General features: G+C 42.9%; 1 protein-coding gene across 1 annotated transcript in view; it reads left to right on the plus strand.

The window, feature by feature from the left end:
* Nucleotides 1–21,774, plus strand: part of ATF7IP2 (activating transcription factor 7 interacting protein 2) — a 132,953-nt gene that overhangs the window by 101,125 nt on the left and 10,054 nt on the right. Inside the window, exons 5-8 of the mRNA XM_088466764.1 lie at nt 596–703; nt 3,733–3,884; nt 11,462–11,523; nt 14,079–14,141. Coding sequence (XP_088322890.1) covers nt 596–703; nt 3,733–3,884; nt 11,462–11,523; nt 14,079–14,141 — 385 coding nt within the window. The remainder of the gene's footprint in view (nt 1–595; nt 704–3,732; nt 3,885–11,461; nt 11,524–14,078; nt 14,142–21,774) is intronic.

Here is a 21,774-nt window from a genome sequence, read left to right on the forward strand (position 1 = left end):
GAAGCACGATAGATTGTGTGTCACATTGGCAGCTTTTTCACACCAAATCGTGTGCAGGACTGCCAGGGAGCTCCCCGGGAGAGTTCAGGGGGAAATCATACACATCGTGTGATTGAGATCACATCACTATGTGTGTGGGCACCTTAAGTTGTATGACCCAGTTAGGCAGATCACTCAGTGGGCGGGGAGACGACTTCTGTAGAATATGATTTGTCCCTAAGTCGGAGTGGAACTTTTCCGAATTAGTTACCAGGCATTGACCGGCTTTTATTTATTTTCAATCTGTCTCCACCCTCCCCCACTCACTCTCTCTGCTCCCTCCCTCCCCCACCTTGAAAATAGGTAAAATATGCAGAAAACATCAATGCTCCTTCTTCACAATGTAGTAATTCATGTCAACGGGACAGCACGGTCATAAATCAAAATGATGCATTGTTATAGTAACTAGTTGAGACTTTCCATACTACTAAAAATAAACCGTAGAATGAGCAAAAACAAAACCGCATCTTGTGTATAGTGCTTCAGTTGTAGTACAAATTATTTATGCCGTTCTGATCTGCTTTTTGTTGATTTTTCTTTATGATTTTTCTGACAGATAAATATAAAGAGACTGGAGAAACACATTAAATATGCAATCCAAGCTCAGAATAACGTGGACAATGGGTCCAGTAAATTGCCATCTGTCAGTCCTGCCTATGATGAGGTAACATTTTGATTTATCAAGAAAAATAGAAATCATACAATTTAAAATTGGTATCCGCTATGTACTGTAGTAGTTCCTGTATCCATTGTCACCAAGTCTAAATGACAAAGTTGGCATACACTCCTAAAGCTGTCTTTCTGACATAGTGCCATTAGACTGGTTCCAATAACAGCTGTGATGTGTCACACTGCGCAGCTCAAGTTTTCTTATGGTATTTTGGTACTTTTCTTCTAGCACAGTAGCGTAGTATGTTAGTGAGCTAGGAAAAAAGTTTTCTGTATGAGAAGGGAGATTTAAAAAAAAATAAATAATGAAATTTGGCAACAAACTTTAAAGAGGTCTTTTTACATATTGATTTGTTCTAAGCCTGTTTTTTTTACTTGTTTTCTATTTGCATGTAAATGTGCATATTTACATACAAATAAAGCATGCTAATTAGTGCCTCCAAATGCACCTCCTGTATGACCACTATTACTACAGAACCTTGGTATCTCTAGGAGTTAAAAATATACAGCATTCTGGATAGAAATGTGCGGTGTTACTCACTGGTTTAGTGGGTTTGTTTGCAAAGATTCTTGTCCATTCCTTCAACATTAATGCTCGATGTGCCACAAGTAGATGAAAGAAATGGGTGCCGGACTATAGATAGACAGTTAAAAGTTTGACAGTGTCTAGATAGACACCAGATGTTAGACAGTCAATAGGTCGACTGGGACAAAGGTCGAAACACTGAAGGTTGACAGGTACAAATGGTTGACACGTGATTTCTTTTTTGTGGGTTAGGGTTAGACACTTACCCCGACGGTTAAGCTGCATACACACGGTACGATCTGTACCACCAAGGACTTGAAAGATGTCTTTCAGTGAAGTCATCCTGCGACATCTCTGAACAGGCAAAGTTGACAATATCGTTTTAGTTGGCCTGCATGTATGGACGATCATAGATCTAGTTATCATTTATGCGGGAAAGCGCATTGTTAGTCGTTCACTGCATAAAAATGAACGATATGAACAATCTATGGGCCCGATTCAGAGCCGCTCGCTGCTGGCGAGCACTCGCTCTGAATCAGGCTGGTTTTTTTTTTTCATAAGGCCGCTCGCTAAGCTGTGGGTGACCACCCAAAGCTTTTGCGAGTGGCCTGGAGCTGTCGCGATTATCACGACTATCAGGCTTGCGAGGAGACCCTGTGGTAGGGTCTCAGCTCTCGCAAGCCCGAGTGGAATTCCTGCTCTCATAGAGCAGGAATTCCACTACTGACATCACTAGTGATGTCAGTAGGGCCGCCCACAAACGCCAGGCGTTTCTAAGGGAATGCCTGGGTTTTTGCAGCCACCCGCCCCTCCCCGCCTACAAAACGGGGCGAGCTGACAATCTACATAGACAGCCGCCCCGTCTTGTAGCGAGACCCGTAGCAACGGAGCAGCCATCGCTGGCCGGGATATGGGCATGCGCACGCCGGAGGCGGTGCATGCGCAGTGGGGGTCCGTCGACCCGCTTGCGAGCGGGTCTGAATCAGGCCCTATGGTTGAACGTTATCGTTCATAGATATCGTTCCTTGTGTACGCACCTTTAGAGTTAAACACCAGGAGGGAGTGTTAGGCACTTCCAGGAGGGTTAGGGTAATGGTGTGTACACACGGTACGAATTATATACATGATATCGATCAACGATAAATCGTTCATATCTTTAATTTTTATGCAGCAAACTATCAACGAATGACTAACTATGTGCGTTCCCGGATAGACGATAACGATATCTATGGTTGTCTGTACATGCAGGCCAACTTGGACAATTTCAACACTATTTGCATGTTAAAAATTAACTTCACAGAAATATCTATCAGTGTGTACACCCAAAATTGTTTGCCCTGCACTACAGAAAGTTGTAGGTAAATCTATCAGCGATGTTGTTTGTGCAGGTTGTACCGCATGTACGCACCATTAGGCTCTTGAAGGGACAGTTAGGGACAGACACCAAGGTGAGGGTTATGGTGAAGATTAGGTCTAAACAAAAAAAATCATGTGTCGACCATTTTTGTGTCAACATTTTCACCATGTCGACCATTTGTACATGTCGATCTTCTTACATGTCCTCCTTTAGTGTGACGACCTTTTGTCCCAGTCGACCTATTGACTGTGTAACATCTAGTGTCGTATCTTTTTACTGTCTATCTGTTAATCCACACCCGAAAGAAATGGCTGCTGCTTGTGTTCAGGAAGAGACACCTAATGGGGCCCATACTTCAGCAGTCATTTGGGGCAATTCTCAGTTTTGCATATGATTGTGCAAAAATATCTGCAATGTATGGGGTTCACTGATTGCCGATTCTGACCAAAAAGTGATCTGTAAATCAGATTGTTCAACATGTTGGATTTCACCAATCGGGGCTGTAGATTGCTAGTGAATGGTAACGATCAGCCGATTTACTGACTATTACTAGTAAAAGGAAACCTTTCACTATTGGCAGATCTGTTATTTGCTGAAAATTATCTGCAAATCACTGAAAACTATATATATAGGATTGGAGGATCGTGAAATTGGGGGGAAAAAAAACTTAAAATCTTATTTTTTTTCGATTGCTAATGTAAGCCAACCAAATAGTTCAACTAAATTACTATTTTATACATTGAGGGATCTGTAGATGGCGTTAGCAGTACAGTCGCCATAGCCTGCAATTGAGTTCCAGTAGTAGCCTTTCTTGCTTCAGCTAAGCCTTCCAGGATTTGCTGAGTTCCTGCCAGGTGGAATCACCATGCCCATGCGCATTACACAACAGGCCAGGGCTGGCAGCTGTAGGCTGTGGGTGACACAGCGGAGGACATTGCTGGACATGGCAGGTGTGGGGTAAGTAATGTTACATGTCTGCAGCATATTCATTAGTACCACTGTGACAGTCAATTAAATATGCTGGCAGCTGGAAGTATCGTTGATAAAGGGAGCCCTGAGAGCTGGTTTAATTCTATAACGTTAAAACATGCCATATTGTAACTATTAGAGCACCGTTTTAATGCTTTGTCTGACTTTACAGCTTCCTACAACAGAAACCTCTCCTAGTGCTTCTAATATTGCTCCATCTGCAGAATCTGAACTACCTCTCTCAAGAAGGCCTTCTACACAAAGTCTAAACTCCGACCGAATGGAGCTTGTTGTACTTAGTGACAATGAATCTGGGCAGCAGAGGTGAGAGTCTATTCAAATCTCCCAGTTAACATATAAACTACACACATTTCTCCAGGTTCACAACTGATCAGGGCTATAAAGAGGATTCTCCGGCCCTAATGACTCCCACCTGGATGGCAGACATAGGCTGTGCTGTCACCCCCCCCCCCCCCCCCCCAGACCCTGCATGTAGCTTCGGCAAAATTCCCACTACTGCCCTAACTGTGTGGTGTTTGTAAATTCTCCCCGTGCTTTCGTGGGTTTCCCCTGGATGCTCTGTTTCCTCCCACATTCCAAAAATATACTTATAGGTTAATTTGCTCACACACTATACGATATATCGTTCCTATCTGCGTCAGAACTATTTGGGGTCCTGAGGGCCGAGTGTGAGAACCACTGGGTTAAGCAATGCAGTCTAATTCACTAGAACCCATTGCCTCAAGGCTGTAGGGTCATGAAATGTCTTAGCAATATCCCTGAATATTTAGTGCTGAAATATGAAGTATTTATTTAACTAATAAAGTGACTGCTTCTACTTTGTATAGTGGACAGCAGCCCTTTGTATTGAACCATGCAGTATGGTTGGTGTAGTGATTAGCATTGCTGCCTCACAACACTGAGGTCATTAGTTAAATTCTCAGTCATGGCCGACATGTATGGGGTTTGTATGTCCTCCCTGTGTTTGTGTGGGTTTCCTGAGGGAGCTGTGTTTTCCTCCCAAGCTTCAAAATAAAACCGGTAGGTTAATTGGCTACTGTCAAAAAAATAACATAGTGTGTATGTGTGTAGATGTGATAGAGAATATAGATTGTATTTTCCACTGAGGGGAGAGACTGATGTGAATGACTGATCTATTCTCTGTAAACGCTGTGTAATATGGGAGTGCTATATAAGTAACTAACTGCTAATATTCGTAAATTGAACCTCTGCAATTTTATTAGTAAACAGCAGCAATTATTCCATGTCTGGCTTACAATATAGCTATACACCCATCAGCCATATCATTAAAACCACTGATAGGTGAAGTGAATAACATTGATTATCTCGTTACAATGGCACCTGTCAATGGTTAGGATATATTAGGCAGCAAGTGAACACGTAAGGATCTGACCGACTTAGAAAAAGAGCCAAACCGTGATGGCTAGACGACTGGGTCAGAGCATCTCCAAAACATCAGTTCTTGGGGGTGTTCCTGGTATACAGTGATTCATTTCTACCAAAACTTTCTGCATATGGTTCAAAATACCCATGCTGACCCCTGTCCACCGCTGAATGTGCCCCAAATAGGCACGTGATCATCAGAACTGGACTGAGGAGCAATGGAAGAATGTAGCCTGGTCTGATGAATCACGTTTTCTTTTACATAATGTGGATGGCCGAGTGTGGGTGGGAAAAACTCAAGCTGGTGGCGGCAATGTGATGCTCCGAAACCTTGGGTACTGGTATTCCTGCGAATGTTACTTTAATACATGCCACTTGAACTGCAAAAAATGTTTAAGTTGGTGGTAATGGTATTCCATTATGGCAGTGGCCTTTTTCAGCAGGATAGTGCACCCTGCCACACTGCAAAAATTGTTCAGGAATGGTCTGAGGAACATGACAGAGTTCAAGGTATTGACTTGGCTTCCAAATTCCCTAGGTCTGAATCCGATCTAGCATCTGCAGGATGTGCTGGAAATAAAAATCAAAGCCATGTATACTTCATCTCGAAACGCACAGGACTTAAAGGATCTGCTCTTAACGTCTAGGTGCTAGATACCACATGAAACCTTCAGAGGTCTTGTGGAGTCCATGCCTCAATGTGTCTGAGCTCTTTTGGTGGCACAAAGGGAACCTACACAATATTAGTAAGGGGCGGATTTAGTGTTATTTCTGATGCGTATATATGGTAGGACTGAAGGATTCCTACACTTCCTCTTTTCCTCCTTGTAAAATACATGTTGATATGGAATTATACATTGCCTTTCCACTCACGTTGCTGTTTCACTATATTGACATCTGAGAAGCAGGCCCCTAAGAATCACACTCTTGTTGTCTGGTTCCCTGCAGCATACATCTATGCTCCAATCCACCCATCTGCCACTTATATCGCTAGTGTTTCTTTTCAGTTATTACATCAAGCCATAGCCAGAAAATGTGAAGCTGCCATTATTTGGTCAGATTGTTATTCCTATATGTGAGTGATTTACACTCTTATTATATTTCTTAAACTTACTCTCAATGCTCTTATCCTTTTAAGATTCCACCAGTTGTATGGAATAATAACTCTCTGTAATAAATACGTTGTGGAGAAAGCAATTTGATGTAATGTCAGCACTAACTGATTAAGGGGTCTATTTACTAAGCAGTGTTAGGAGACAAAGTGAAAGGAGATAAGGTACCAGCCAATCAGCTCCCAACTGTCATTTTTCAAACACAGCCTGTGACATGGCAGTTAGGAGCTGATTGGCTGGTACCTTATCTCATTTCACATACAGGGGTATTCAATATGGGAGCGATAAGTCCGTTTTTGCGTTAATATCGGAGCTATGACATCATTATCGGAGGTTTTACTTTGATATTGAATAAGGTGTAAAAGACTTATCGCAGTTTTGAAAAGTCGAAGATAAAAAACAGGGATAAGTTTTCACCATTGATTAGGTGTCGAAAAAAAGTGCAGAATTGGAGTTTAGGGGTGCAGGCTTAAAAAAAATAGCCTGCACCCTTCAGAATGACCCCTTGAAACGATCTGTGTCAAAAAAAATAAAAAAATCGGGACACCCCAAAAAATGCACTTTGAATTTGGGGGCCAAAAATAAAAATGTTGGGGAACAAAGTTAAAAAATAGCGAACTTGACTCTGGGTGGGTTCCCAAGTATGCCCCAGGCGTTTTTTTCATTGCAGCTCCTTGCGCAAGTGGGTTTTTCACAATTTTTTCAAGTCTGTTTAGCAACTTTAAAATATGCTGACCCCCATTTTCAAGTACCCCAAATTTGCTGGGCATAGTTATTTTTCCCCAAAAAAAATTTCTAAATGCTCTTCTGCACCACTTTCTTCAAAGTCGCATTTATGCACTTGCCGCGGCTATTAGAAAGCCCGACTTCCTTCAGGAGTTAAAAATGGGGGTACCCATAGTGATCCCCCATGTCTAGAATATTTCCAGAAAATTCCCGTTTTTGTTAACCTGTAAAAAAGTGTAAAAATTTAGAAAAAAAATGACATAAGGTCCCCCCCCAAAAGTCAAACCAGCCCCATGCTTGCCAGCCAGTGGTGGTTTCTAAAAATACGGGGAACAAAATGTGTAGGGTTCCACCGTATTTTAGAAACCAACACCAGGCTGCAGGGACTAGTGCTGGTTTTAAATATAGGGGGCAAAAACGACGTGGGGTACCCCCTATATTTAAGACCAGCACCAGACCCAACCGACCGGGGTGTAATGCCACAGCCCGGAGACCCAATCACCGGGGCTCCAGGTCCAAAGCATTAGACCCCAAGTCGGTCAGCGCAAGCCGGTGATCTTGGGGGAGTCGGGGACCCCCCAAAAAAGGGTCCCCCCTCTCCCGAGCACCACAGGCTTTCGCTGAAGCCTGGGGCTCTTCCCCATACCCCTTGCTTGGTGGGTATGGGGGTAATAGGGGGGCCAAATAATGTAAAACTATTGTACTTTACAGTGGAACTACAAGTGCCAGCATGCCTGCCATTTTGCACTTGTGGAACTACAAGTGCCAGCAGACTTGTGGCACCTGTAATTTCACTGTAAAATAAATAGTTAAAAAAAGACAAAACACACACACCGTGCCCAGTATAAGTTTATTACATACACCTACCCATTCACACATACTTACCTATACCAGAAGTTTCTGTCCCCTTGTCCAGTAGTGATCCTTCAAATTTTGCCCTGTAAGGAAGATTTCATACTCGCCTACATCCAGCGCTGGTCTACGCAGTAATCCATGGGATTAAAAAACAAAAAAAAAGAGTTACCCGATCCACACTACAAGCTATCTGTATGTGTGTTGTCACACATACAGATAGCTCCCGAATGGTCGCTGCCGGCACTTCACGGGGCATTGCAGTCCCATCAGCCAATCAGCAGCAGCGCTCACTGTAGAGCGCCCGCTGATTGGCTCCGGCAACTGACAGTTCCCACGTGGGCTGAAACCCGACTTTCTTTTGCAGGCAAAAACGGGGTTACCCATAGTGATCCCCCATGTCTGGACATCTTTAGGGGGGTCCCTGGCATATTTCCCGAAAATTCATGTTTTTTTCCTTAATTGGGGTCAAGGGTCATTTTTGAAAAAACAGGGATCATTTTTCACCATTTAATAGGTGTCGAAAAAAAGTGCAGAATTAGGTTTTAGGGGTGCAGGCTTAAAAAAAAATAGCCTGCACCCCTGGGAATGACATTTAAAAAAGAACTGTGTCAAAAAAAGTTTTTTAAAAAAAATAGGGACACCCCAGAAAATGTATTTAAAAATTGGGGTGAAAAAAAAAAAGGGAAAAAAATTGTTTAACAATAGGGAAATAGGTTCAGGGCTATTCTGCAAGTATGCGGCAGGTGTTTTGAAGAATAGATTTATAGCGGCAGGTGCACAAATGCAGAATTTTTAAAAACTTACTTTAGGGACTTAAAAATATGCTAGTACCCATTTTCATGTACCCCAAATTTGATGGGACCACTTAAAAAAACGAAAAAAAATAACCTAAGTGCTCTTCTGCATCACTTCTTCAATGTCGGGAAAAAAACACCTGCTGCGGCTATTTAAATCCCCGACTTTCAATTAAAGGCTAAAACGGAGGTACCCATAGTGTTCCTCCATGTTTTTACAACTTTAGGGGGGTCTTACAATTATTTTAAGGAAAAATTCCTAACTTTACGCAAATCCAACTTCGGAGTTTCCCGTTTTCGTTAATTTTATAATGAATACAGGGATAAGCGGGAGCGCGCCCGATACTTTAACGCAGGAAAAAAACTCAGATATGAAACGTTAACTTCGACAGTGAAGTTAACGTTTCATATTGAATACCCCAGTTAGTCTCCTAATACTGCTTAGTAAATAGACTCCTAAATTCTAAAAGGAATATGTCTGTGCCACTGTTACAGGTCTAGTTAGTAGTCTAAGGACCAAACATGACATAACAATGTGTGCACAATATCAACCAATAATAATTTTATACGGTTTTCAACATTACGGCATCCATGAACATGTTACTCAGTGAATTTTAAGAAGTCCACAAAGCCCTTCTGAGTGGAAAAACAGAAAGGGGTGATGTGAAGTTTCCCGTGGGATTCGGAGAATGCACCCCATTCATAAGCTCTGAGGCTGCAGCAGTATATCTGTGCTTTCTGTTTTTTGTGCAGAGTTACTGCTCCTTCCCTGTTTGTGGACCATGTGGTGTTACACTAGGGTTGCCAGATTATCCCTTTAATAAGCCAGCTACAGAATTCATGTGCCCCTTATGGTAGGGATGATAATACCTGTATACTGATATCCATGCTTCAGGATCTCCATGACTTGCTTCACTAGCAGTATGAAACTGCATGATGCCTTTGGTTGTAAGACTAATTACTGTTGGATTTTTGCAAAGGCCCCATCAAGTGTCAGGTATAGACAGAAGTGCCCCGTTCTGGGAGCCAGCATATACAGGAGAGCACCCTTCTGGAGACTAGCATACGTTACAGATCAGAGCCCCATTCTGGTGTTACTAGAACTCCTTAACTAACAATGCCTTTGGGTGCAATTTTAAACCAAAGTAACTAATCAGACAAACTATTTCATTGTCATACTTACACTATACACACATTTTAGTAATAAAGGAACCTTGTGGTTGAACATATTTCTAGGAAAAGCCTTATGTGCAGTTACAGCAATAATAATAATACAGTGCCTGCAGTGTGGAAAACAGGACGTATCTGAAACAGGATCAACGAGGAGTTGCGAGCTTGCAATATAATGGGGAAAAAAGCAGATTTGAGACAAGCGAAGCAAGTGTGGCTCAGTGTTGAGATTGGGACAGTTGTAGAACTGTAGGTAGTATAGATAGGAGTAGGGTAAGTGCTTACATAGAGAGGTTTTCAGAGTTTGTAAAGATGTGAAGGGTGTGGTCTGGAATTCCATAATTCACGCCCGCACGGAATCTGTATGAAATACCGGCTGACGCATGGCCGGCAGTTTGATTCCCGGCAGCGTCAGTCCGACAGATGCAGAGATCCCGGCAGCGGCAACCCGACAGCGCTGGAAATCCCGATCATCCCTAGGTAAGTACAAACTAACCCTCCTTAGGGGTGCCTAACCCTAATCCCCCTTGTAAGTGTCTAAACCTAACCCCCCCCCCCTTCCCCGCTGCCTAAACCTAAGTCCCCCGGGAGGGTGCCTAACCTCCCCCCGGGGGGGCCTAACCCTAACTCCCCCTTCCCCTAGCCTAACCCTCCCGTGGGGGTGCCTAACCCTAAGTCCATCCCGGGTGCCCTAAACCTAACCCTCCCCCCACCCCCGCGGCTGTCCGCTCACGGCGCCTGGCAGATTTAGACGCCTGTCATTTAACCCTCGCCGGGATAAAGCAATCGGGAAGCCAGCTGTCGGGCTTATGTCAGCCGGTTTCCCGATTGAATACCTATGAAAGGGGTAGTGTTTTTGAGGGCTTTGTAGGTGGGGGTAAGTTGTTAGAATTGGAGTTACTATAGATAGTGGTGCAAATAGTAAACCATTGTAAATAATAGATGTCACATGGAAGTCTAGTTGGCTGAGAGACCGCTGCTTGTACAGTGGCATCTGGATGTACAAGCAGCTACCTTGAGAGCACTGGATCTTGGTGACGGACCGCTTTCGGTGCTTTGACACAAGAAACAAGCAGGTGGTTGCAGTGAGTTTTTTGTTTTATTCCCTCCTGGCCCTTCTAATTGCTGACCCTGTGCTTTGCTTAATCACTTGATTACATTATGTTTTCATGTATTTGTTATAGCTAGAGCACTTTGAGTCATCATATTGTAGAGAGATAATTATTCATTTATTGATTGTCAATGATTGACGGGAAAGATGGGATAAAGATAGAGAGCGGTCACCTCTATTAATCTAGATAGTGTCCACCTCAGGTGAGATCATCTGTACTCACTTGTCACTGTCCCCAAATATACTATATCGCAGTAAGCATTAAAAGAAAAAAATCATATATATATATTTTTTTTGTCTTAAACACTGCAATGCTTGATAGTTATACAGCACATATAGGATGCTTAAAGATGTTGTTTGTTATTGGTAGTGAATTGTTTTACAATAGTAATGCACGGTACTCACCAAAAACTACACCTGTTGTCATTTACCTACCACACAGTGTTTACAGACAAATCACTCTACACCCACTCCTTCATTCAGTTTCATCATATTCTGAAAATCTGTATGTCACCCTTTATAGCCAAGCATTTCAGTTTGTAAAATTATTTTTTTTTTTACTTAGGAAAACTAAAATGCTACATTACAAAATACTTTTATTTCTACGTATTTTGTTGCATAAAACATTAACTTGTTTTCTTTTGTAATATACTGTAGCTTACACAAAATATACTAGCAATTTCAACACATGCTGTAAAACACATTATAATGCCCTCCTTTCCTTTTCAGCAAAACAGAACCATTCAAAGCAGAACATCCAAACAATTCTCCAAAAAAAGTTGACAATGCAGGTATGAAAACTGCTTAACATACAATCTTCTTGTTCATCTGTTTCTGTCTAGATAATATTCTAGAAGCCAGCTCCTTTGTCAGATCAACATTTTAATTTGTCTGAAGCAATTCCTTTTCTTTTTTTTTTTTTTTTCTTTTTTTACAATTTAAAAAAAAAAAAAAATCTTCATAGTGTAAATGCAATTGTTTGCTCAGTAGGAAAATACAGGAATTGTCCTCATACCCTGTTGCTGCAGTCACGACAAACAGCCCTTCTTGGCTCGCAGTGTCCCGCGCAACTCTGCTTGCGCTTAACGTATTTTTTGCGTATTGTCTGCCAAAAATGTATCTTAGTCTGAATCTGTATACAAAGTGCCACGATGCAGAGGCCGCGGGTTTTTCACAGCTAATCACGCTATGCTTTGTATACAGATTCAATCACACACAGATCTACAAGTGTCGCATATCATATTAATGAGTACAGTCTCGTGAAGCGGCTTGTCCCATCCGTTTGCGACTAAGATGCATTTTTGGGCCAAAAACTAGGCAAAAAAAATGCTAATCTTAAGCAGAGTTGCATAGGACATGACGGATCAGTTGCACCAGGTGTACTGAGGCTAGGTGTATGAGGTAAAATAGTTTAAAAAATCACAATTGGCATGGACCTGGCATCTCACTCACGCCGCACGACGTATTGAGGCTAGGTGTTTGAGGACTCATCTGTAAAATAGTTATATGTGGAGATGTGTGGACCAAAAAGACTGCCGCTAGATATCTGCGCTAAATTTCTGTCAAGATCCCCGGCACTATTGCTGAAGAGTTATATACACACAATAAATTATTACTTAATTCTGCACTTTTCCCTTAATTTCTTTTTGTAATATGACCTGAAGTCTCTTGGGAAAATATATTCCCTTCTCTATAACCTTATGCACTGTTAAATGAGCAGAAGAGACCAGATCCTATGTCTATATTACTTATACAGTGCATGCGTATCAGAAAAATGTAGTTGTATATTTTTCACTTATGCATTAAATTCTAAGTACAGATATATCCTCACACATATATGCTGCAGTCGCGCCAAACAGCTCCTCATGATGCGCCAGGTCCATGAGACCCTGCTAGCGCCTGGCATGGTGTTTGAGGAAAATGCGTCTAAATCACAGTACGATGTGACTAGCACACAGCAGGATACTGGGCTGACTAATTTGATATTTGACACTTGTATATCTATGTGCGACCGAGTCTCTCAATCAGCATGCAAAGTGCTACGAAGCAGAGGCCGCAGCTTTATTCCATGCCAATTTCCATTGTGCTTTGTATACAGACTCGCGCACAGGTACGAAAGTGTCAATATCAAATTAATCAGCACAGTCTACTGATGCCTCCTAGTCGCATCACATTGCAACTAAAATGCATTTAAAGTAAAAAAGACGCCAGACGCTAGCAGAGTTGCACGGAACCTGGCAGCTCACTCACGCCAGGCCTGTCGTGCTGCGTGGCATGTTTAGCATAAATGTATGAGGACATGTTGTGTAGCTACAAACGTTTCTCCCATCTATTGAATAGTCAAAAGCTGCACATGCTAAATGGGCCCAGTAAGATCAAGTCTGTTGGTCAGAGCACCATCAAATTTAACTGCTCACACACGCACTAGTTCTTTAATGGTGATCCGTATTGTTTGGCGAATGTTATCAAAGAAGGACATGATTTTTAAACGTGGGATAGGGTGCTAAATGTTTTACAGGAAATAAATGTTATGCACCCTTCTAAATGAATATATCTTGGGTTGATGGATATCCACAAGTTGCTCAAAATGTGCACGTTAAGGCTTAATCTTATATATAAAATTCATTGCTCTGTTTGTTTGTTTGTAAGTTTGTCTGACCGGTTATACATTTGGACACCCCTGCACTGATTGGGATGAAACCAGTGCGAGGAGGTTCAGTTGGATTCTGGACAGGTTTTAGGGGGATTAGGGTCCTGATCGGACCTCCCGTTTGTGTACGTTGGGCAGAACTTTAACCCGGGGAGCCTATTTGGAGCCTTCCACTGGATGGATTTGGACGAAAACTTCAGAGTGTTAACCTTGGATCCCAAAAGACATACTAGGGGGTTAAGGTCCTGATCGGACCTACCGTTGGTGTACGCTGGGCAGAACTTTGACTCGTGGAGCCTGTTCTGGGTCTTTCACTGGATGGATTTGGACAAAATCACATAATAAAAATTAACAACTTTAAGATTTAGCAGCATTGCACAGTTAATTACAAGTGTCCTATTGTGCGTCTGTATGTTTAGGTATATTCACTATGGTTTGCACTTTTTTTTGTTTTATAACACTGACTTATCACTCTCCTTTTAGATAGCTGCCTCCACTCATACTTAATCAGCTAAATATAATTCCAGGTTTAATCACTTTTTGACATCTGGAATAAAAGCATATGCGCCTATCATTTTTAGAGGCTTTGAAAATGTTCTATACATGTAAAATATACGTATACAAATTGTTTGGTGAAAGCAACGGAGGCTGGTACCAGATAATCCTAATAAATGCTTTAAAAATACCCTCTTTCAGCCGGTACTTCGGGGGCAGTGCAGTTACCAGAGGTCGCCGTTAGAGATGGACTGAGGTTACAAGGTACGTATAAATTACTGTCTATAAGTAAAATAATGTACGTAGCAGCTTTTATGCATAAATAGTAACAAAGAAAGAATTGGGAAAAATATGTTTAAATATGCTCCCCTATGTTTTATGTTTATTTTGTTACCTAATATGTTATTTTTTGTGTTTAGTGAAAGACATAAGGGAGGAGTGTGTTTCTTTACTTATTTATTTCTATCAGTTTTTCTTTCTACTCTTAATGGTTTTCACAATAGCTCTTGAGTTACACTATAAATAGGATTTGATTTTTACAGCAATTGTTTGTTCTAAGTGGAGCTACCAGTTAATATTTTTTACTTTTTTTTCGATAGTCCATTTAAATCTTAATAGGCCCTAATTGTCAGGTAGACTCCCTGAAATAGTAGAAATCTCCCTGACGAGTCTAGCAATCTCCATAATTGCACCTTACCCCCATTATGAAGTCTATCTATATATGTGAACATTCAAATGGTATCATTAGCATCATTAACGTATATTGGATATAAGCAGGGCCGCCATCAGGGGGGGGACCGCCGGGCCTCGAGAGAGAGAGAGACGGGGACCCGGGTTGCAGCGGTGCTACACCACACCGGCAGACAGGGGATGCAGGGAGAGTTTATACATTCAATGCCTGCGGCCACAAGACAGCCTGAGATCGCGGAACGGCAGCTCCTGGTTGGCTGCTGGTCCGGGAGCTGTGATTGGCTCGCGGCCGGCTTTTGAAATGCCATCAGAGCTGTTTATGAATTCTCCTGGACTGCTGTTCCTGGCTGCTGTTGCAGCACCGCTGCCACCCGGGCCCCCATCTCTGAAAAGCAGTCAGCGCTAAATCCAGTGCAGCCAGCTGACCTTGCCCTGTGCACTCCCCCCTGTGCCAGCCAGCCTTTCCTGTCCACCCGCTGTTTCAGACAGCCTTGCCCCCCCCCCCCTCTGTTACAGCCTTCGCTGCCCTGTGCTTACCCCCAAGTCCAGCAAGCCTTCCTTTTCCCCGCCTAGTCAGCCAGCCTTCCCTGTACCACCCCCCTAGTCATCCAGTCTTTCCTGCCCTGTGCCTAATCCCTAGTTAAGCTTCCCTGTCTCCCCCAGTCAGACAGCCTTCCCTGTCTGCCCCCTAGTCCAGCCATCCTTCCCTGTCTCCCCCATAATCAGCCAGCCTTTCCTGCCCTGTGCCTCCCCCCTAGTTCAGCCAGCCTTCCATGCCTCCCTAGTCAGCCAGCCTTCTCTGCCCAGTTCCCCCCGGTCCAGTCAGCCTTCTCTGCCCTGTGCCTCCCACCCTAGTCCTGCCAGTTTTCCCTGTCCTCCCCCTAGTCAGCCATCTAGCCATACCCTGTGCCTCCCTCCCTAGCCCAGGCAGCCTTCCCTGTCCTCCCCCTAGTCAGCCGTCCAGCCATGCCCTGTGCCTCCCTCCCTAGTCCAGGCAGCCTTCCCTGCAACCCCCCCCCCCCTGTCCAACCAGCCTTCCCTTCCTTGTGGTCTACACTCACCCTTCTAGCTTTTTTCTGTGGATCCAGCTTTTTCAGTGTAATTATATTATAGCATGTCAATCCAACAACAACCACAGTGCAAAGTTTGTGAATTCTTAAAGGCACCAATTGATGTCCCCCCCCCCCCCAGTGTAGCTCTGCCCCCCTCCACCCCCAGGGGGCGGTGGGGGGGGGGCCTGCCTATCTTGTCAGTACCGGGCCCCGCAATTTCTGATGGCAGCCCTGGATATAAGGCACAATGATCCCTATGGCTATATGCATTCTCTGAAAAGTATCCGTGTGTTTTCATCAACACGTAGATCTTACGAACTGCTTTGGGGCTCACTTACATTTGGATGTAAGTCAGATTTATGGCACGCCTCTCAGATATAGCAGTACACGCCCACTTTACCACCGTATTCATAGGTGGTGCTTTCACAATCTCCCTGAAATGCTTTTTCAAACGTAGACCAGTATGATAGATACAGTATCTTTCACTCCTGGGGTGGGCATCCCCTCCAATCATGTGATCATGGGGGGATTCAGGATCCCGAAGCTGAAGTTTCAACATTGAACATGTTGGTATGTGCAGAATGTTGACATGTTCAGTGTCGACATTCTATTTCGAATAGAAAAGAAAGAAAAGGGAAAGGGGTTATCATCTTCAGTGCACATACCCCATGCCAACATACAATATTAGTATATTGTGTATATATTTATACATACAGTATTTATATATTCTGTGTGTTGAATGGCTGTAGTAAAACATAAATTATATTGTTTTATAACTGTGAAGTATTTATATTAAAATCAATAGTACTGTAGCGTAAAAAGATAGAAAGGTGTTTAAAATCTTCCACTTGGAACAAGTACCCTCACTTATCCTATAATTTCTTGTAGCTCCTATGAGAGATTGTTATCATACAGCTAGTTTGTGTGAGGTATAATCTCTGTTATTTAGAAGATGCAGCTATTTCACGACCATTAGGTTGATGCCGCTAATGTTCGGGTCTTTTACCAGGTAGCGGCCCTGGTAACATTTCCATAATTTTTAAAAGTTGCAAAAGTCAGTCATTTCACACCATTCATTTATCTGCCTCCAACACTTTGCTAATTAGCCTTCTGCATTGTCCTGCTATCTTATTTCTCACTTTTTGGCGGGTTGTAGATAATTTCCCCACTTTTTTATGTACTTCACATAGGTCGCACGCAGCCAATTAATGTACGACTTTCAATTAAATCTGTCCGACTCTAAAATGACACTGACATAGGGCCTGATTCTGAGTCGCATGCAATATCAATGTCTGAGGCAGTGGAGCAATTTTTTTTCTTCTGCGCATGCGCCTGTCATACTGCGCATTCAATTGCTCCTGCAATGGTCAGATCAAGAGGTCGGGCTCTGGTGCGATGCACACACTATCTCGCTACCGACCTCCCGACCCCAATAAGGAGATCTGAAGAAAGTACACACTGAGCTAGAGATTGCTCAGTGTGTAGGGGTGCACACTAATCCGATAAACGCTTCAATGCGGTTGAGCGATTATCAGATCGGCAGAAGTTAGTGTGTATGCCAGGAGAATATATAGCCCTTGCATGAACTTGGACAGTTTTTTCCTGATTGTTAGTGTCTGTTTAATCTACAAATTAAAATAACTGTTTTGTCTACAGTTCAATTAAAAAGTAGATTATACATATTAGGAATCTTTGTCCAATACTATTTCTGGTATTTCTTATTTTTTGTTTTCACTATCTTACAATTTTTATATTTAAAAACTGAGGCTTTACTTGTGCTGAGACAAGTTTATACCTGCTATTGCGTTTGTCTATTCTTGATTCGGTGTGGGTGTTTCTTTCACCTGCTGTAGAAGTATAAGAGGTGCTAGTGGCCGTGTTGTACAGGCTGTATTCCTTGACCAATCACCTTCTCTGTAGTTTGCAGAATTTGAAAGTATTTTCACAACATGAATTCCTTAGTGTGTTTTTTTTTTTTGTAATAAAGTAATTTGTAGTAGCTGTGCTAGCATCACTAGTATATCTTCCTTTAAATCTTGGATCTAGGACGTTTCAGCAGCATGAATTTATTGGCAAAAACATTCTTCCCATCTGTTAAGAAAGGATTTGTTTCCTCTGTTCCGTAAAGGCACTTCCTTTCTCAATAGCTGCTGATTTCATTTGGTGCTGGAGGGTTATGAATGTCTGACATGTGCACAGTCCGATTCAAGTACAACTGTTGCTGATGAAATTGGTTATAGGGTCTTAAAGGAGTTCTCCAAAATACATCCTCTTACAGTACTGTGTTCTTTCCACTTCTGGCTAGCTTAGGGTCCTTAATTAGTATAGTTTTCTAGAAGCTTTTCTTAAAACATGAGGTCACCAATGCACCTCTTCTAGTTTACTAAAGTTTCAGCATCACCATTTTATTCTTGGCATTATTTACTTGCAGATTGTTCTTAAAAGCTGCAGCTGCAATATGCATATTTTTCATGTTTAATCATTTCTTTGTTCTTTACTGGTGGTTCTGCATGTTCAAAACCATGATGTGAGAGCAGCTTTAGCCCGTTGGTGCACTTTTTATTGCTGTAGTATGTGGGTGTTTATCCATTATGGTCTTCCATGAGGCTTTCATCTTACTTGCTCTGTCGATTAGCAAAGCAAATATTGCCACTACCGATCTACTTTAGGATGTAACATAATTTATTACTAATATAGTCCGCAGTATGTCTGTTCTCTAATGCTTTTACACCACACACAATAAAAACAAAAGGATCTGGCTGAAGATTCGTTATCACATAGTTCATAATTTCTTCTTTGGCATATTTGTCCATCCATAAATAAGTAATGCAAAGCACAGTGCTTTGTTGATATTTTTTTTTCTTCCTTGGACAGATTGCATTAAATATCTACATTTAATGCGATTCCACAGAATATCTGCTGCGCAAACAGTAGCATGGTCTTCAGATTTTAAAAGCTTCCTGCCAATAAACATTTTCAGTTATTGACAATATTATCCCAGGAGAATTTGCAGCTTGTGCAGGAACTTGATCAATTTGTCCTGATTTAAAGGTGTCATTGTATCTCAAGTGTTTTATATTCAGCTGGATGCATTATTTGCTTACTTTTTGAAGATAATTTCAGCAACCATTTGTGGCTCTGTTGTTGAAGAAGCAGCAGCAGCAGATCTTCAGGAACGAGATGAATGTTCGAGTATCCATAAATTATGTTTTTGCTTTCCAAGGGTGACTTCTTACATATAAGGATACTAGTAGCATTTGGAAATGCATATCTCACTTGGCAGTATCTTCACATATTGCACAGTGCTTCCATAGTCTGCAAATTGGTCGCACCATTTTGCTAAGGGAGTGAGGGTTGGGATGGATTATTTAATAGCTAGCTTCCACATATAAACCGTAACCTTCAACATGTGCAATTGGGTGCAGGGGAGAGGCCTCACGCCACTGTTAAGGTTAGATAAGTTCATATCAAATTTCTAGGAATTTACTTTTGAGTTGCATGAATTATAAAAATATAGTAATACTGCTAAATTATAATCAAATATAGATTGAATCCAGTACAATAGGGCATTACTATTTTAGCACCTTTGTGCTGCTTCTGTTCTCTTGGATGTTAAGATTAAGAAGTCCAAGAGGATTCTGGTTCCAACTTCATAGCCTTTACACTTCATTCTGTCGTTTTTCCCGAGGCTTTTGAGCTAGCAGGACAATATGCACATTATTTCTTAGCTCTAGGAAACAAAATGGTGGCCATATTAGAAGACAGCAATAGGACAGTATCGGTGTGAATGACTGCCGGACGAAATCCCGACGCCGGCAGGCCGAACAGCAGAGATCCCGACGGAGATGAGTAAACTACCTAACCCTCCCCTCTCCCCCCCCTAACCCTCCTTTAGGGGTGCCTAACCCTAACCTCCCGCCTGGGGTGCCTAAACCAAACCCCCCCCCTCCCCGCACCCTAAACCTAATCCTCCCATTCCCGAGGGGGTGCCTAACTTTCCCCCAGGGGTGCCTAACTTTCCCCCAGGGGTGCCTAACCCTAAATCCCCCCGGGGTGCCCTAAACCTAACCCTCCCCACCAGGCTATGAGGATGCGCAGACCGTACATACCTCATTCGGTCCCGTGTTGTTTTTGATTCCGGCGTTGGGATTATGATAGGTGTCGGTATTTCGACGCCTATTAATAATCCCTAGCTGGCATTCTGCCGTCGGGATTGTGACCGGCGGCCTTGCAGCCGCTGGTCATATGACTGCATCCCCAATAGGACATGTCCATGAATATGGAAGAGACTAAACAAAAATTTGTCAAACCTAAAAAGGACAGTTGGAGGTGTTTCCCATGGCACCTAGTCAGATTCTAGCTGTCATTTTATAGAATGTACAAGATTAATCTGATTGGCTGCTGTGGATAATACCTTACACATGTCCTCTTTAGAAGGTTTGATAAATCTCCCCTAAATCCTTCCCTTTCAGGTAAAGTGCTCCCTGATGATGGATTATTTTTATTTGCATTTGAGAGCTGCAATGTACTACCAGGAATTGTAATCATTTGCTCACACATACACACGTACTTTGATGTTATCACCCGAGGCAGTAGTCACTGTGAGACACTACAGGGGAACAGTCTTTCAGACAGGTCATTGGTTTCCATTGCTAGACCCAGGATGAGGTGCTCCCTGTCCTCTCTTCCTTATGGACTTGCTTCCTGGATGGATTGCCTGCCATAATAGACTGGACTTTGCAGTCAGTCTCTACCAGTAGTGTTCATGAGCACCCAAGACTGCAATCAGAAATTGTGGGTGGGGGCCGGGACTGACAAAATAGGCAGCTCCCGTGGCTCCCTGCCCCTTTCGCTGCTACCTTTTTCCTACAACAAAAGCAGTGCCCAGTTTTTTACCTTTTCCCCCTGCCCTGGTTTATTAGATCAGTGTCTGTACCAAACCAAACCAGTGCCCTGCCCAGCTTTTTCATTTTCCCCCTGCCCTGGTTTATTAGATCAGTGACCGTATCAGACCAGTGCTCAGCCATCTGCCCTGCCCAGCTTTTTTCCTTTTCCTCCTGCCCTGGTTTATTAGATCAGTGACACCAGACCAGTGCTCTGCCCTTCTGCCCTGCCCAGGTTTTTCCCCCACTTACTTACCTTATCTCATTGAAGAGTCCTTTCTCCTTCCTTCTAGCATCTTCTCCTCTTCTCCTCCTGCAGATGCTGCTCCTCCGACCTCTCCCTCCAGTGGCGTGGCATGATGTGTCACGAACGCCGACTACAAATTAAACTTTATTGTATGTTGGCGGAAGCCCTCCTCCTGTAATGAGGACCGGGTAGTGTGGGTCAACGGCGGCTGGCGGTAGCAGGGGGGAGGCAGCGCGGGGTTGCGGGTTGTGCAGCGACTGTTGGAGCGGGCACCCCTGCTCTGCCACTGTCCGGGACCGAGACTCCAGTCCCGGCAGTCCCCCCATGATGGCGGCACTGCGAGCACAGGTTTTTCTTCTCTGTATATTTATAGCCGGAGGAATGTTTGGGCTGGTTATGTTCTTTATAAAAAGGAGCAGTGGCTGCAAAGTTTTTAGGTCTTTTTATCTCTCTCTCCTACTTTACTATGTTCAGTGTTTAAATATGACCGAGAAATGGAGTACTTTTCCCTGAAAAGGTGTCTATGAAGGTGTTTGCTTGTTCCAAATTCCGTAAAATTTCCGAATGCTAGGTCTGAACCAGAGGCCATTTTACAGCATGTAAAGCCGAGGGTCACATTTGCAGACAATGGTTCCTTTCAAACTGGTGGAACCTGTTTGGTCTAAAGCTTTAAAGTACCAATCAATGGGTTCCTGTCATTTTTTTAAACACAGCCTGTAAAAAAACAGAAGTGATTGGTTGGTACTTTGTTTCTCCACTTTATTTCTCTTCAAGTCTTGAGAAATCTACCCCTATAACTGTTATGGGGCATTCTAAACAATTAGCAACCAGGAGTCAGACTCCAGGCTAACAGGGTTTCCTTCTAGACATCCAGGCACGAGAGTGGCTCAAGAACCGGGCTGATCTGGGGCTTACTAGATCAGTCCAAGGTTTAGGTAAAGTCTCCTCTTTCAAAAGGAAAATGGTTCTTAAAAGGCCACAACTGGCTGTTGACAAAGTTCCTCTTCTGATAAGTCTTTCTGTAT

This window comes from Taudactylus pleione, unplaced genomic scaffold (assembly GCF_031769625.1).
Source record: "Taudactylus pleione unplaced genomic scaffold, aTauple2 ptg000066l, whole genome shotgun sequence".
NCBI classification, from domain to species: Eukaryota; Metazoa; Chordata; class Amphibia; order Anura; family Myobatrachidae; genus Taudactylus; species Taudactylus pleione.